This window comes from Echeneis naucrates, chromosome 7 (assembly GCF_900963305.1).
Source record: "Echeneis naucrates chromosome 7, fEcheNa1.1, whole genome shotgun sequence".
Lineage (NCBI taxonomy): Eukaryota > Metazoa > Chordata > Actinopteri > Carangiformes > Echeneidae > Echeneis > Echeneis naucrates.
In genome coordinates this window covers 12,236,760-12,251,755 of record NC_042517.1, presented here as the reverse complement: position 1 = coordinate 12,251,755, position 14,996 = coordinate 12,236,760, and the positions used below count along the sequence as shown (strand labels likewise).

The window sequence follows — 14,996 nt, the reverse complement described above, 5'->3', positions numbered from 1 at the left end:
GTCTTCATTGCATATTACACTACATCGTGAAGTGTAAAAATGAGTAAAAAAAGAAGGCCACGTTGTTTATATAAGTACAATAACTAAGTACATGCGTTTAAAAATGATACTGGGGTGCAGTAGCTGCACTCACTAAACTCACCCATTCTCTCTCCACCGCTGGCTGTCGTTTTAAAACCGTACAGGGGAAGTTTGTTATTTCGGATTTCTTTCGGGAGCACTTGAAAGCAGCGGGGATTTCAGAGCCGTGAGGTCTCGTCCGATCGGCTCTGCCAAATTAACTTTCTCGCGAGACTTCACGACGTGTTGCAAAGCAGTGAAATCCCGGAGGTGCCCGGAGGCGAAAAGCGGAGAAAGAGCGAGCGACGTGCAGGTCTGGAAACGTGTCGGCAGAAGACGGTGGTTCTGCAACAATTAGCAAGACGGAAGCACCGAAACTTTACAGCACTTCAGGTCCTCTGACGGCCTGAAACATTTCACTTTGCTGCTCTCTCCGTGACTTGGGGAAAGTTGAGCTCGGACCTCCTCCGTGAGCGCAGAAAGTGCAGTCGGTGGTCGGCTCTGCAGGAATGTCGCAGAAAGAGAGACCAGTGTTTTATCGACAGGAGGTCAGCAAGACCATATGGGAAGTCCCGCAGCGCTACCAGAACCTGACCCCGGTGGGCTCCGGGGCCTACGGGTCCGTTTGGTAAGCCACTTTTATCTCCCCTCCCAAGTTTGTGGGCGCGTTTTGCAGCCTGCTCTCCAAACTTAAGCCCCCATTCATTTAGAGCAGGCCTGCGTTGCGTTAGCTCGTCGTGACTGTTGGCTAACAAGGTGGAGTCACGAAGGGTGTTTCAACAACACGAAAACACAAAAAAACCCGCAAAAAACTGCTCCACTTGGCGTCTGCTCCGTGTTTTCCAGCCGCAGGTAACCTGTGTAACTTCATGTTGCACACAGCTGGAAACTGTCCATTTATGACAACATTTAACTCCCGACGAAGATGACGAGACTTGGCGTGTTATGATCACAAATCAGTGTCTGTTTTCACTTGTTCTGGGACTAAATATTATCAGTCAGCTGCTGATACCTGACGATGGAGTCAGGCTATAAATAATAACACCGCTATAATAATGATGATAATAATAACGATATATATCTTTTTAACTTTCAGTTTCACAAGGTGAAAGGAGAGAGTTGAAGTTGTGAAACGTCCTTGTTTTTAACCACTCCCCCAAGTTACTATTAAATATTTAAATAAGAGCTACTGTTTTGTCTTTTGCTGGAACAATGACTAAGATGTACTTTTCTGTTTATGGGATAATCACATTATCAATTAATCTTCTCAGCTTTAGATGTGACAATATTTGTCTTATTGCTGCTTCATATAAATATGAAATATAATTATGTTGAATGAAAACGAGCTGCAACTAACTAACTATTTTTTTATTAATTAATCTGCAGATTATTTATGTTCCCATTAAAAACCTAAAAGGAAGTTTTGACTATCTCCGAGTTTGACCTCATACACAAATGGTCCAATAAACAGCAGTGAATTAATTCACTAAATTATTACATAAATTGTGTTTTAAATAAATAAATGAAGAAAGAAAGCAGAACCAGGAAAAGACATGTTTCCTGTCATTCATATCTCATTTGGTCCTGGTTGTCAATGTGGTCCCACATTGTCATGACCTTTTTGACAACCAAATGTTTTCGGAAATGTTACAGTTAATGTTTAGTAATGATAATAAACATAAGCAGGACAGCCGTTTGCACACACAGTACAAGTTGGCTCGTCAGTTTTGTGTCTCTTATCAGAGGAGCATGGTGAAAAAGGGGGGGGGGGTTTCTTAAACTGTTTCATGGCAAGAATATCAGCATTTGACTGAATAACCCCTTGCTTTGTTGTGTTGCTTAAATTGGTTGTGCTGATACTTTCTAGGACATAACATTGTCAGCAGTCACTTGATTTAGTGAGCAGATGTTTGTTTTGCAAATGGAAGTGGACAGCTGTGCTGTTGCTGGGCAATGTGATAATCTGTTGCTGGTCAGATTACTGGCTGGTCACCAGTATGATTGTTTTTTTTTTCCCCATCAGCACACTGACTTGTATTGCCATTGTTTACATGGTGGACTGTGCCCTAAATAATATGCAACAGCACGATTGGTGAATGTACCGCATTTGTATGCTGCACTCGCTTTTACCCAAAGTAGTTTTTGTATTGTCTCTCATTAACAATTGCACATGGATGACAAGTTACTATGCAAAGCCTCACCATCTGGAGCAGCATGGAGTCCATGTGGACAGTAGGACAGTCAGGGACAGAATTCTTTCCATTGTGATTATCAAGTGGCTTGCTCAACCTACTGAGCCACAATATCATCCATATTTAGTTATACAAGTAGAGGGAGATGGAATACCATCAAAACAGCGAAGTCTGTACTGCCTATATTTTAATTAATTCTAAATATGGTTGTGTTTTGGTCTGTGGCCTTATGAATTGCAATGTGACCAAGTGCAATATTCTAGTTTTTGCAAGAGCACTTTTTTAATAAAAGTTAAATATGTCACAACATAGCTGTGCATTTTTAGCTTTGCAGTAGTTATTGTATTAACAATGTACAAGCCACAAAAAATATTCTCCATACCCCAACAAAAATCATTTATTAGTTGTTTTTTTTATGTGAAAACAACAACTCCCACTGAGACTGCAGTTGCAGTACAAAATAATTGCAATGAGATTTTTTTATGACCAGAGAGAAAACCATTTTCCTGCTTTTGATAATTGACTCATATTTTCAAAACTGATCACCCAGTTGCATGTTTTTTTTTTTTTTTTTTAAATCTTCTTCCTCTTCTTTTTTTTGGGGGGGGATAATACATTTTTCTTATTTGGATTTGTGAAATTATTGTTAGACCTTCGGGTCTTACTTTTGCATGTATTTATAGTTTAACACAGGTGCACTCACATCTCTGTTGATGTTTTCCTTTAAAGATTAATGGCACGAATCCCCTTGATAAAGTTCTGTCAGGTTGACCCCTAAGGGTTGATGAATGGAATAATTTATTTGAATCCCCAGTCGACTGAGATACTTCAACCCAAGCAGCAACCCAAGTTTTCAGCAAAATAAGAAGCAGGCTATAAGAGTTTGATTTAAACAGAAATTAATGTGTGCTGTTTGTCCCATTTTTCCAACAAATTCATGCAGCAACTCAACATTATATATCAGCGATTCAAATCTTGCATCTTGCAGATTTTTTTTAATTGTTTTTGTTTTTTTTAAATGCTAAATGCTATGTTCTATGCTGTTGCTTTTGTTTGTTAATGTAGTTGAAATCATCACTGAAACTAATGCCAATGGATTTCTCATCGCTAGATAGTCTGTGGGGAAAAACATGGAACGGATAATGGAATCTTCATACTGAACAGCCAAATCCATTCGACTGACAAAATTATGCGCTGGGTAGAGCTGGGGGTAAAAGTTGTGATAGTTTCAGGAGAGTCAGCCTTCAGAGTGCACGACAGATAGCAGGGAGAGTTGCTCTGCTGAGAGATGACATTTTCTGCTGATGTTACCCTTTTCCCTCAGCCTTCAGCAGTTCTCACTGCACCTAATCTGGCATGTTGCGCAAACTCAGCCCATTCTGAGCCATACTTCATCTCATCGGCCTACGAATGACTAATTTGCTTTACCAGTTTATTTCTACTTTAAATGTTCAGGACACAAATTTTGGTTATGGAGAATGACTGCATGTAAGTTGCTTGTTGCTGATGAGTTTTAAATTTACATGTTTGCCCACTTTTGTAACAGTTCTGCATGTGATATGAAGACTAATTTGAAGATCGCTGTGAAGAAACTCTCCCGGCCATTTCAGTCCATCATTCATGCCAAAAGAACATACAGAGAGCTGAGGTTGCTTAAGCACATGAAACATGAAAACGTGAGTAAACTTGTTTCCATTTATTTTGTGTTGTCTGCTGGTAAAACAATATGAAAAATAAAATTGCTTGGGTATGTTAAAAAATGTTTGATAGTGTGTTGGTATCAAAGCTCTTAAATTCCATTTCAAATGCTTCCCTTTGTTGTTGCTAACTTGAAAATTGTTTCCTTATTTTTTTTTGCAGGTAATTGGCCTCCTAGATGTGTTTACCCCAGCTACTTCTTTAGAGGAGTTTACTGATGTGTAAGTTAACCCTGCTTTAAAATAGCTTCCTTAATCCCCAGTTTATTCTCTCTGATCTTTGTCTTGAGCTCAGGGTGTCACCTCAGCAGCACCTTTGCATAATTCTACACACTGCGACCTTACATTTCTCTGCAGCAGACAATCGTAGCTTTGGCTGGGAAACACCTGGAGGCCTGCCAGCAGGTCAATCGCAGACGAATGTGTCATAGAATGTCGACTGTGTTAGTTACTCACTGTTGGGCGTTTGCAACAGTTATTTCTTTCTCTTGGTTTTTAGCTTTGTGACACAAATTCTGACTGATTTGCTTTTGGAAAATTGGTAGTTTTTTGCTGACGTTGAAAGTTGTTGGAAATAGGAAGTGGACAGCTAGACAGTGACTCATTCCTCAAAAGTGTGTGCTGCCTCCCCCGTCGTGTGTGGAATGTGAGATTCTTCCTTCTCTGTACACACTAACAAATTTGTCTGAAAGTCAAATTGTGGTAGATTTCACTTGATGCTTGACATGACAATTCACCTCTGTTAAAAACTTGAAGTTATTACTAGACACCAACATCTGGGACTGATTCAAAGGGCTGTGGTGTGGTGCAGTTATTATCCTTTCCACGGTCATCTTCTTTGAATTCTTCTTTCTCCAATGAGTCTGCATAGCCTTTCCATAGCTAAAATGAAAATTGAACTGCAGTTAAAATTTCTATCTTTTGTGAATTTGCTGGCAGGTCAGAATCTGCTTGCAGACTATAACAGAACTAATGCATGTTCTTAAAAAATTGTGAAAAGGCTTCTAGGGCGGCGGAGAAGTTGTGTAAAGTCTGATTCACCCATCTCTCTGGCTCAAGCTCTAATAGCATAAAATTCCCCAAATCTTGCACTGCTGGTTGTTTAACTGCATCCTAGACAAAAGAGAGGCCAGGTGGAGGAACCAGGTTCTGGTAAGGAGGAGGACTTTAACTTCAATACAATAACTGGTTCTGCTGCATCAGTTTTACTTCTTTTGTTTAAATCAGTCATCAGTGTGACTGAGGTGCATGACTGAATGCTGAGTGCCCTTTTGATATTAAGATAAGTTTTGCAGAATAGAAGCATATCCCTTGTTGGACATAGGACACTGAAAATTTTTTGTCACAGTGTAGTAGTAAACCGTTCTTTAGTAGCAGGGTCTCTGTTGGCAGTTGAAATGGAAAGGGAAGCCCTCACAAGATGACCAATCCTCCTCCACCAATGTCCCCTTAATGTCCCGGTGGACTGAAAGCAACACAAGGTCACAAGTGGACCGTGCAGTCTTGTGCCTTGCCACTACACATAAGAATAAAGGTTGAGTCATAGGTTGTCAGAAAGAAATGTGACTCCTCTTTCTTTGCACATCTACTAGAATATTGAAAGTGTTCTGCAGCAGTGCGATATGCAGGAAAAATCTCAGAAATGCAGGTGCTGTGAATGTGGTTCCCCTCCAGCTCTAAAAATACAGACGAGTCACAACGCAGCAGTAAGGCTCCTCACAGCTCCAGCAGGGCTCCTGTTTCTATAGGAGAGCGGAAAACAGAGGTCACTATTTATATCCCCTTTTTTCCAAGACGAATGAGCGAGAGAGTCTGTCCCTGTGTGTGTGCTGCTCAAAACAAATTCATGCACAGCTTCTTAAATGTTAAAAGTTCTACCCATGGTAATTCTATACCCTAACCCTTATATGGAAAACTAGCCTTAAGTTAATTTTCCTAAGGTACCATAAGACAGCTTCCTAATTTCACAAACTCTTAAATAAACTTTCCTAACTTGCTGTACTGTCCTGACTTGTATCTTTCCATCAAATAACTACCTTGATTTCTCAATCTGACTTTTCTTTTATTGCTTTTACACAACCAACTCAATGTCAACAGGCATGGCATATTCATTAAGAGAGACAGACTCATCTGTTTGCCATCTTAGCCTTTCCTCTCTCACTTATCTCCCAGTTAAAGATAATATTTGGACTGACTACTCTCTTAATCTTCTGTTTTAACGGGTCACACAAAGGCCACATGTTTTCCCTACCTGAGATAAGATTGAATTGAGTCAAGCAATATCGTATAACTAACGAGTCAGGACATTTAACTCTTTTCCTGTTTAAATTTAAGATTCAAAGTTTCTGCAACGTGGTCCCAGCTGCTATTTTAATGCCTTCATACTGTGTGAGAATAGAAGAGTATTCATGAAATTTGTTGAGCAACAGACTGTTGAAGCAGCACATGGCTCTGTGTGTTGTGTTTTGGCTGTAGAACTGCTACTGTAGCATTATGCTCCTGCTTTCTTCCATAAGAGCTATTTGAGCATTTTTGAAAAGCTCTGGGGTTAGATCTGAATTATGCACTGATGTGTTTCCATTAAGACCATTTATTTGGGCGTGCTGTTAAACGACATTGCATTTGCAGAGGGCTTGGCTTTCCAGTCTCCCTGGAGAGAAGTGAGAGTAAACAGAAGTAGCAGCTAAACCGGTTTAAGTTCTTAAAGCCATATGGAAAATTAGTTTCAGTCTGCAAATATCTCTGGAAAATTAGGCTGGAAGTGCAAAAATAATAATTTATATAAACTAACTTTTTATGAAGTGGGAAGACGTTTATGTACCTTCTGATAGCTGTAACTTTTTGTCTTTTCTGATTGGCAGGTATCTTGTGACTCATCTAATGGGGGCAGATCTCAACAACATAGTGAAATGTCAGAAACTCACAGATGACCATGTGCAGTTCCTCATATACCAGATCCTCCGAGGGTTAAAGGTGGGCTTATTAAATTGATACTTGGAGATTTTGGAAAATATACTGATGTGTTCCTGATGGGAGTTAAAATAGAATATAAGATTGATCCTACTCTCATATCTGCCATTATATGTGCCACAATCCATACCAGGAACAGCTAGTTATTTAGGTTGTGTCTATCATAACTATAACTCAGTAAAACCACGTCAATGATTGTGATTGCCACATGTTGCAACACCAACATGCACCTGCAATCACATTCTCAGCACTCAGCCAGTCATATGAGTGTTAATCATGGTTATCAAGACTCTGCTTATTTGCCATCATTTCAAAATAAGAGCACACTACTCATTTAGATAACTATATGCAAGATTTACAAATCACACCACAAATTGCTTAACCAAATTAGCCTGGTGAGAATACACAAAATTAAGTGTATTTGCCTGAATTAACCAAGACACATTTCACAAGCGTGGCCCTGAAGTCTCTCCTGGTTGTCTGGCAACATGACAGCAAGAAGTCCACAGAAATTCCCTGTGCCCACAAAGCCTGGCACCTTTTAAAACGCACTTTTCACTGTCACCACCACTAAAACAGATATTGCTGCCTTTAGACACAGTGTCACTTCCTGTTTTCCCTCCTTTCAAGTCTTTTTTTTCTCAGCATCTTTTAGCTGAAGCTTCACATATGGGATGGCTAGATTTGAGAGTAGTATCAGTCTGAACAACAGCTTTTCTAACTCGATGAGCCTATTGCATGAAATGAAGCTTTACTCTTTAAGTGGTCATGCTAATGATCATTGGATAGCTGAATGATTTTTACATTGTACTGATGTGCTTCTGACAATTTTTCAATGGCTAATCAATGATGTTTTCATTTAAAACACATTCTCTCCACCCTCTCCCTAGTATATCCACTCAGCAGATATCATTCACAGAGTAAGTTGTTTGATGGGTTTTTTTTTTTGTTTGTTTTTTTTTTGACCATGTCACTCTGTGTGTTACTGTAATGGGATGGGGTTTCTGACAACTTTCACTTGGTCAGGCTTGAGCAAATGTGAAAGGGAAGTTGTGAACAGGACCTGAGCTTTATATGGTTTTAGTGTTGCAGCACTTTGAGATTTTTTTTTTTTTTTTTTTTTTTTTTTTTTCATGAAAAGATTACAGATGTGTTGTTTATTTACAGCTATGCCCATCAGCTGTACTTTAGTTAATGGCTTTTCTCTCTCCAGGATTTGAAACCTAGTAATCTGGCAGTTAATGAAGACTGTGAGCTTAAGGTCAGTGAACTTCTGCTCGTATTTAAACGTCAGTGCCAACATTGTGAATATTTTGAAAACAATCCTACTTTTTGAACTAACTCTGAACTAAATTTCTGTTAGATTTTGGACTTTGGTCTGGCGCGGCACACTGATGATGAGATGACCGGTTATGTGGCCACACGCTGGTATCGAGCCCCAGAGATCATGTTGAACTGGATGCATTACAACATGACAGGTATAACCGGAGTCGTACAGGATATCTGAGGATTTTTTTAACAGTTTGAACTAACAAATGCAGAGGGCAAGAAAATTTACAGTTGGAAAAACATCTACTCTTCTCTGTTGAGACAAAGTCCAGAACAATGATACAGTTTCAGATGACTTAACACTTTCTTCTCATTTACGTGCCTACAAATCTGCTGTATCTGAAGTGATTGTGCACAGTTTTGTCAAGATAAACTTGATGTTTGTGTCCTGGCTTTCTGTGTTTCAGTGGATATTTGGTCAGTGGGATGTATAATGGCAGAACTGCTCACTGGAAGAACTCTGTTTCCTGGTACTGACCGTATCCTTTTCATTTTCAAGTACCAGATTAACAGCATTTACATAAAAAAATCAACCAGATTTAATGCACATTGACTGACTGATTTATTTTTATTTATAATTTTTTTTTTTTTTTTTTTTTTTTGGGGGGGGGGGGGGGGGAGTAGCAGCAGAAGTTGAAATGTTGTGTCCACCTAATAAAATTTACAGTTCTGCTTTTTTTTCTTCCAACATGATGCTGCCTCACCTTTTTATATAGAAAATGTGACACATTTAGAATCCATTTCCTCCCTCTGCTCTTGGCTTGATACATACCTTCTACTTAAATGTTGTAATGTCTACTGGCCTGCTTCAACTATTCCTACAATGTCAGTATGCATTTTTGGCTCAGGTCCACATTCTGCCATTGTTTGTATGAGCCTATCAATCTGCAGTGTCTGTGCTTGAAAATGTTTATCTTTCTCTCCCTTTTCCAGTCTTTTCAGACTAATGCTTCTTCCCAGGTTTAAAATTTTCCTCTGCTCCTCTCTGTGTGAAACATACAGCAACTATAGTGAAATTTACTTGCAAACAGAGTTTATAAGTTTTACAACAATTGAAGATTCAAGTTTCCCCTGTTCAGTGTCTGGTCTTCCTTTACCGTGTGCTAATAGACATTGATCAGTTGAAGCTAATCATGATGCTCGTCGGAACGCCAGGGCCTGAGCTCTTGATGAAAATATCTTCAGAGTGTGTGAGTTCACAAAGTTATGCAAGGTTTTGCTCTAACCAGTTTTCTCCTCTAAACCTTCCACGGATGTACAACTGTTTGATATATCTGCTTTTTAAATGACAGCATGTTTTCATCCTTCAGCTTCATGGATTTAGACTTGCTCTCTGCCTCTTTTAACCGAGTTAGTAGGATGGTGCTTGCTGTGAGATTATGGCACAGATGACTGATTCCTGACTTTCACTGACCAACTACAATGCAAAGTACTGCATTGTTTCTTTCTACTCAATCTGACATCTCCTCTTAACTTTTGTGACACGTGCTTTTAAGCGTTTTAATGTTGTGCATTTGCTTTTCATCATAACATTGTTGTGCGTCTAGAGTTTGGCCACACAGTGTTAAGATAAGAAGCAGCTTCTTGATCAGCTCTGCTCTGTCGCTATACTCCCCTTGACACAAGCTTCATAGATATAAACCAGCTTCAGCAGATAATGCGTTTGACAGGAACTCCCCCAGCATCTCTAATAAGCAGGATGCCCAGCCATGAGGTGAGCAGCATCCACATTCGCTGTGTGCTGTAATGCACTCTCCATTATTATTTTAAAGTTCAGCTCTTTGCTCAGTATCCTGTATTTATATTGCAGCTCCCCAAATGACTATGATAATGTTACATCCATATCAATGAACACACAGTAATATTGTATTATAGCTGAGAGATCTTTTAACATGTGGTCAGCATTTTACTGGTCACATTAATGACAGGATCACTACTTTGGTCAGGTTGGGTGTAAGAAGCAAGAAGAGCTTCTATAAGGGTCAGAGTTTTTGATTTTCCACTTTAGCCAAAGTATTTTTGTGTGTTGCTCTGACACGCTTGTTGCATGTGATTGTAACAACTACCAAACAAGCACCTCTGAACGTGTGAGTATTTGTGTGTTACCTCATTTCTTTGGTAGTGGGATCCAAATATCTTAGGTGTTAAATGTGCGCGCAGCTAAATTGACTGTTGGGGAGACGTTTACTACCAACATTTTCTGTAGTACAGAATATACCTTCTAGGGGTTTCTCGGTTTCTGTAACATTAAAAAAAACTTCCAGTCTTCACTCACAGGACTCAAGAGGAACAAGGGCTTTTCTGTTTACAGGGCAGTTGAGGATCTTTGTCTTCCAAGCATTTTTAATTTTCAAGAATATTTGTGATCTAATTTGTAAATTAAAAATACCTGCAACATAAACACTTCATTGTTTAAGTGTTTAAGAGCGCTACACTACTTTTGCAGCTCCTATTTTGGTTATCATCATACTGTTGCTAGGCAACATGTCAGGGCTGTCAATCACTTTTTGCTGTGAGCTACAGGCTATCAACAGCAGCTGTGTATGAGTTATTGACTGCTTGTGTCTCACTTCAGGCTGCCAGAAACCCTTGAAGAAAAACTTACCTGAAACTTTATCACCTCAACCAAAAACACACATGGAGACAGTACAAGTGGAATTATTTTCTTATACACAAAAAATATATTAAGGAAATTAATCCAATGAATATTAGTCAACTGTTGAATGACTTTAGTGTATGGGTACTTTGAATTGGATCAGAAGCATGAAAGAATATGAGCTACACTGATTGTAGCTGACATGTTGCTGCTGGTGGAAGCTGACATTTGATTTATTGTATGTATTTCCTCAGGCCAGGAACTACATCAGCTCCCTGCCAACCATGCCCAAGAGGAACTTTGCTGATGTGTTCATTGGTGCAAACCCACAAGGTATCAGCAGAAAACCAAACTTTACTCAACATCTGCTGTGCTGTGTTATGAGGCAATCCTTGCTAACAGCAATCAGTAATCAGTAAAATTTTGAAATCCCCTGACTCTTTGTTGGTAGTATTGGTTTCAAATCAAAGCAACTCTACATGACAAGAAAACTTTTAGTAAATCAGAGACTCTGTAAACTCAAGTCCTTTTGACATTTTTTTTAAGCGGTTGACCTTTTGGAGAGGATGCTGGTTCTGGACACAGACAAGCGGATAACGGCAGCCGAGGCACTGGCCCACCCCTACTTCGCCCAGTACCATGACCCAGATGACGAGCCTGAAGCAGAGCCATATGACCAGAGCTTTGAGAGCCGTGAACTGCTGATTGAAGGGTGGAAACGTATGGAAAAACACACACAAAAAAAACAAACATTCATGAATTCTAAGAGGAACTCTTAACATGTGCTGACATTACGTTTCCTCTTTTCTTGCAGAATTAACCTACGAGGAGGTCTGTAGTTTTGAGCCACCTATCTTTGATGAGGATGAAATGGAGTAATGAGAGAGAGACCCACATCAACCCCAGCGTCAGACAAATTTGTGAAAACCTCATACATGCGCATTAGTGTTAAACAACCTCTCAGATACTTGTATCAGTGTGCCTATCAACCTCTGTCCGTCTGTATTAATTGGTAAACCATTCTTTTGATTAGCCTTTGGAAGATCTCATTTCCAGCACAGGGAATGGAAGAAGCTCGACCAATTACGCTCATTTATAAACCACTAATGTCAATGTGCCGATGATGGGGAATGCCAATTTTTGCCAATAGCTGAAATAATGTTCTTTTTGTGTATTTTTTTTTAATTCAGACTTTAATGACTCATCACTGTGACTCTGAGATGCTGAATCACCTGGACCTATAGCTGTGCTGTTTTCTGTTTTAAATTTTGTATTGACTAACTTATAAATAAGCATTTGTATCTATCAGTCATAAAAAAAAGAAAGCCAGTCTCCCACTCACCTTGCCACTCTGTCACAGGTAGCAGTGGGCCCCCTGTCTGTAACATGATTTTTGATCCAATTATTGCCATGATTGTTCCAGTATTTAAGGAGATGACATTGAAGGGCTCCTATCTTTGACCGAAGTAGATTTTACAGAATTTTTTAGATATGTGACAAATTAAGAATGTGCCTGCTCTATGTCGTCACTGACCTTTAGTGTGCACCAGTCACATTTCATGTTTTATGTTTGTTGAGGTAGTTTTAAGTGTCCTGTGAGACTCTTGTACATATTTCAGTTGCACAGAGAACTCTGAGCCTCTATAGCTTAAAGATGGTGCTTTTCAACAAGGCACCAAGATATTCATTTAGATGCATGGACACGTGCTCTGCTCAAAAATATGTATATATCTGTGCCATATTTTTTAAATCTTATTGTGGTTATGTTGTGAAGCAATCACTTTTAGCATGTACATCAGTGAAAGATTTTGCGTGAGTCTGTGAGAGTGTGTTGTTGGTTTACAGGAATTTTAAGTGTCATGCTGAAACCTTCAATAGAAATACTGCTTAAATGTGTAAAAGAGGGATTATAGATGTATTTATACTTTGTGGAGGTGGTATTTATAAACAACAAATTTAAGATCCCATATACTATTTTCAGTCCAGCAGAGTAACTACTATCTTCAGACCTTTGTTTAACAAAATAAAGACTTATTTTTAAGAGACACAAATTTTGTTGATTGTCTTTAATTGTTTTTCATCCTTCTTTAAAAATGTTTTTTTTTTTCAGTGGGAAGGGTATTCATACATTTCACCAGGAGTATTAATGAATGAATTAATATGAGAGATTTTCACCAAGAGAAAAATCCAGTATACAGTGCTGTGAGAAAGTATTTGCGCCCTTCCTGATTTCTTAGTTTTTTGCATGTGTCACACTCAACTGTTTCAGGTCATCGCACAAATTGAAATATTAAACAAAGATAACCTACATGATCCTGTGTGGAAAAAGTAATTCCCCCCTTGTTAAATGATGAGGTAACTGTGATTAATCATATTGTGGAAAGCTGAGTTCAATTTCATAGCCACACGCAGGCCCGACTGCGGCCAGACCTTTCAAATCAAGAGATCCCTTAAATTGAACCTGTCTGAAAAGGTGAAATCGGCTATATTGAACCCAAGATATCATGCCAATCTAGTCCAATCAAATTCAGGAGCAGATAAAAAGAACAGTAATTGACATGTCTCAGTCCGGGAAAAAATTACAAAGCCTTTTCTAAATCTTTGGGACTCCAGTGAACCACGGTGAGAGCCGTTCTCCACAAATGGAGAAAGCATGGCACAGTAGTGAACCTTCCCAGGAGTGGCTGGCCTACAATAATTACCCCAAGAGCATAGCAACTGATCAAAGAGGTCACAAAGGAACCCAGAACAACATTGAAACAACTGCAGGCCTCACTTGCCTCAGTAAAGGTCAGTGTTCCTGAATCAACCTCAAGAAAGAGACTAGGCAAAAATGGCATGCATGGCAGAGTTCCAAGGCGAAGGCCACTGCTGACAAAAGAAGAACAAAGACTTGTCTCACTTTTGCCAAACTACTTGATGATCCCCAAAGCGTTGGGTTCTGCAGCAGGACAATGATCCAAAGCTCACCAGCAAGTCCACTTCTGAATGGCTTAAAAAAAAAAAAAAAATGAGGGTTTTGGTGTGTCCTAGTCAAAGTCCAGACCTGAACCCAATTGAGACATTGTGGCATGACCTTAAAAGTTCATGTTCAAGTTCAGTTCATGCTTGGAAACCCTCCAATTTAGTTTTTTTTTTTTTTTCCTTAAACAATTCTGCAAAGAAGACTGGGCCAAAATTCCTCAACAGCAATTGGAGAAAAAAAAAAAAAACCTCATTGCCAGTTATCGCAAATACTTGACTGCAGTTGTTGCTGCTAAGAGGGGTTCAACCAGTTATTAGGTTATTGGGGGGCATGTAGCCATGTAGGTTCAGTTGGCTTTTTTTTTTCTTAATAAATAAAATTGCTTAAAACTTTTTGTGGGTTTTGTGTTTGAGTTATCTTATAAACTTGTATTTAAGTTTACTTGATCTGAAATGGCATGAGTGACAAAGGTGCAAAAGTAATAAATCAATAAGGGGGCAAATACTTTTACAGCACTATAAATAACCAAATTTTGGACATGTATCTTCCCTGCTGTTTAGTATCTTGTGCTGGGTTGGGTTACATGAACACAAAACATTTAAAACATCAATTCACCTTTTACAAAGTTTATGCCAAAATACTGTAACCATGGTCAGAAGTAAAGGTTCAAATGTGTCCTCCTAGAGGTACTACACAAATATAGGGTAATAAAGTTATGCTGTAGGTAGCAGGCTGATCACTTCCTCTGATTAAGGTAGAGACCCAAACTACTTAACAATAGAAATATTCTAATTTACATTTGTCAATTTAAAAATACATTCAATTGTAGCATCAGATACTTGGTGTTTGTTTTATTTGATAGTGAAATGTGGAAAAACAAATTTAAGTCATCAAAAACTGAGGACATTAATATTATTAATTACAGTTGCCATCCTACAAAAGGTGCAACCTTTAACCTGAGTTTCGAAGAGTCTCTGTCCACTGACATCCTGCCTCTTGTTTATGGAAACTGGACACTTCCTGTTAGTCCCAAAGCAGGATAGAAAGTGGCTCCTGTGTGAGTTGGATGAGGGGGGAGAATGACATGCTTCTCATATTCTACTGCCCATTCTATCATTATCTTTTCCTGAAAATGACTGCATCGCCGTCAGCTAGATGAGTGTAAAAGAGGTATTATTGCGATTGCC

The 14,996-nt window shown here is 39.0% G+C and overlaps 1 protein-coding gene across 3 annotated transcripts; it reads left to right on the top strand.

The window, feature by feature from the left end:
- Positions 1-302: 302 nt before the first annotated feature.
- mapk14a (mitogen-activated protein kinase 14a) lies at positions 303-12,891 on the top strand. 3 transcript variants are annotated; one of them, XM_029506369.1, is made up of 12 exons: positions 304-688; positions 3,799-3,928; positions 4,113-4,171; positions 6,811-6,922; positions 7,810-7,839; positions 8,133-8,180; positions 8,283-8,397; positions 8,656-8,727; positions 9,883-9,962; positions 11,099-11,177; positions 11,391-11,564; positions 11,659-12,891. In XM_029506369.1, the coding sequence occupies exons 1-12, from the start codon at positions 570-572 to the stop codon at positions 11,721-11,723; spliced, it is 1,083 nt and encodes a 360-aa protein (XP_029362229.1). In that variant the 5' UTR covers positions 304-569; the 3' UTR covers positions 11,724-12,891. The 3 variants fall into 3 exon arrangements, with proteins under 3 accessions (XP_029362230.1, XP_029362229.1, XP_029362228.1); XM_029506368.1 differs by lacking the exon at positions 9,883-9,962 and adding an exon at positions 9,359-9,438; XM_029506370.1 differs by lacking the exon at positions 7,810-7,839 and having other exon boundaries at positions 303-688.
- Positions 12,892-14,996: the final 2,105 nt, after the last annotated feature.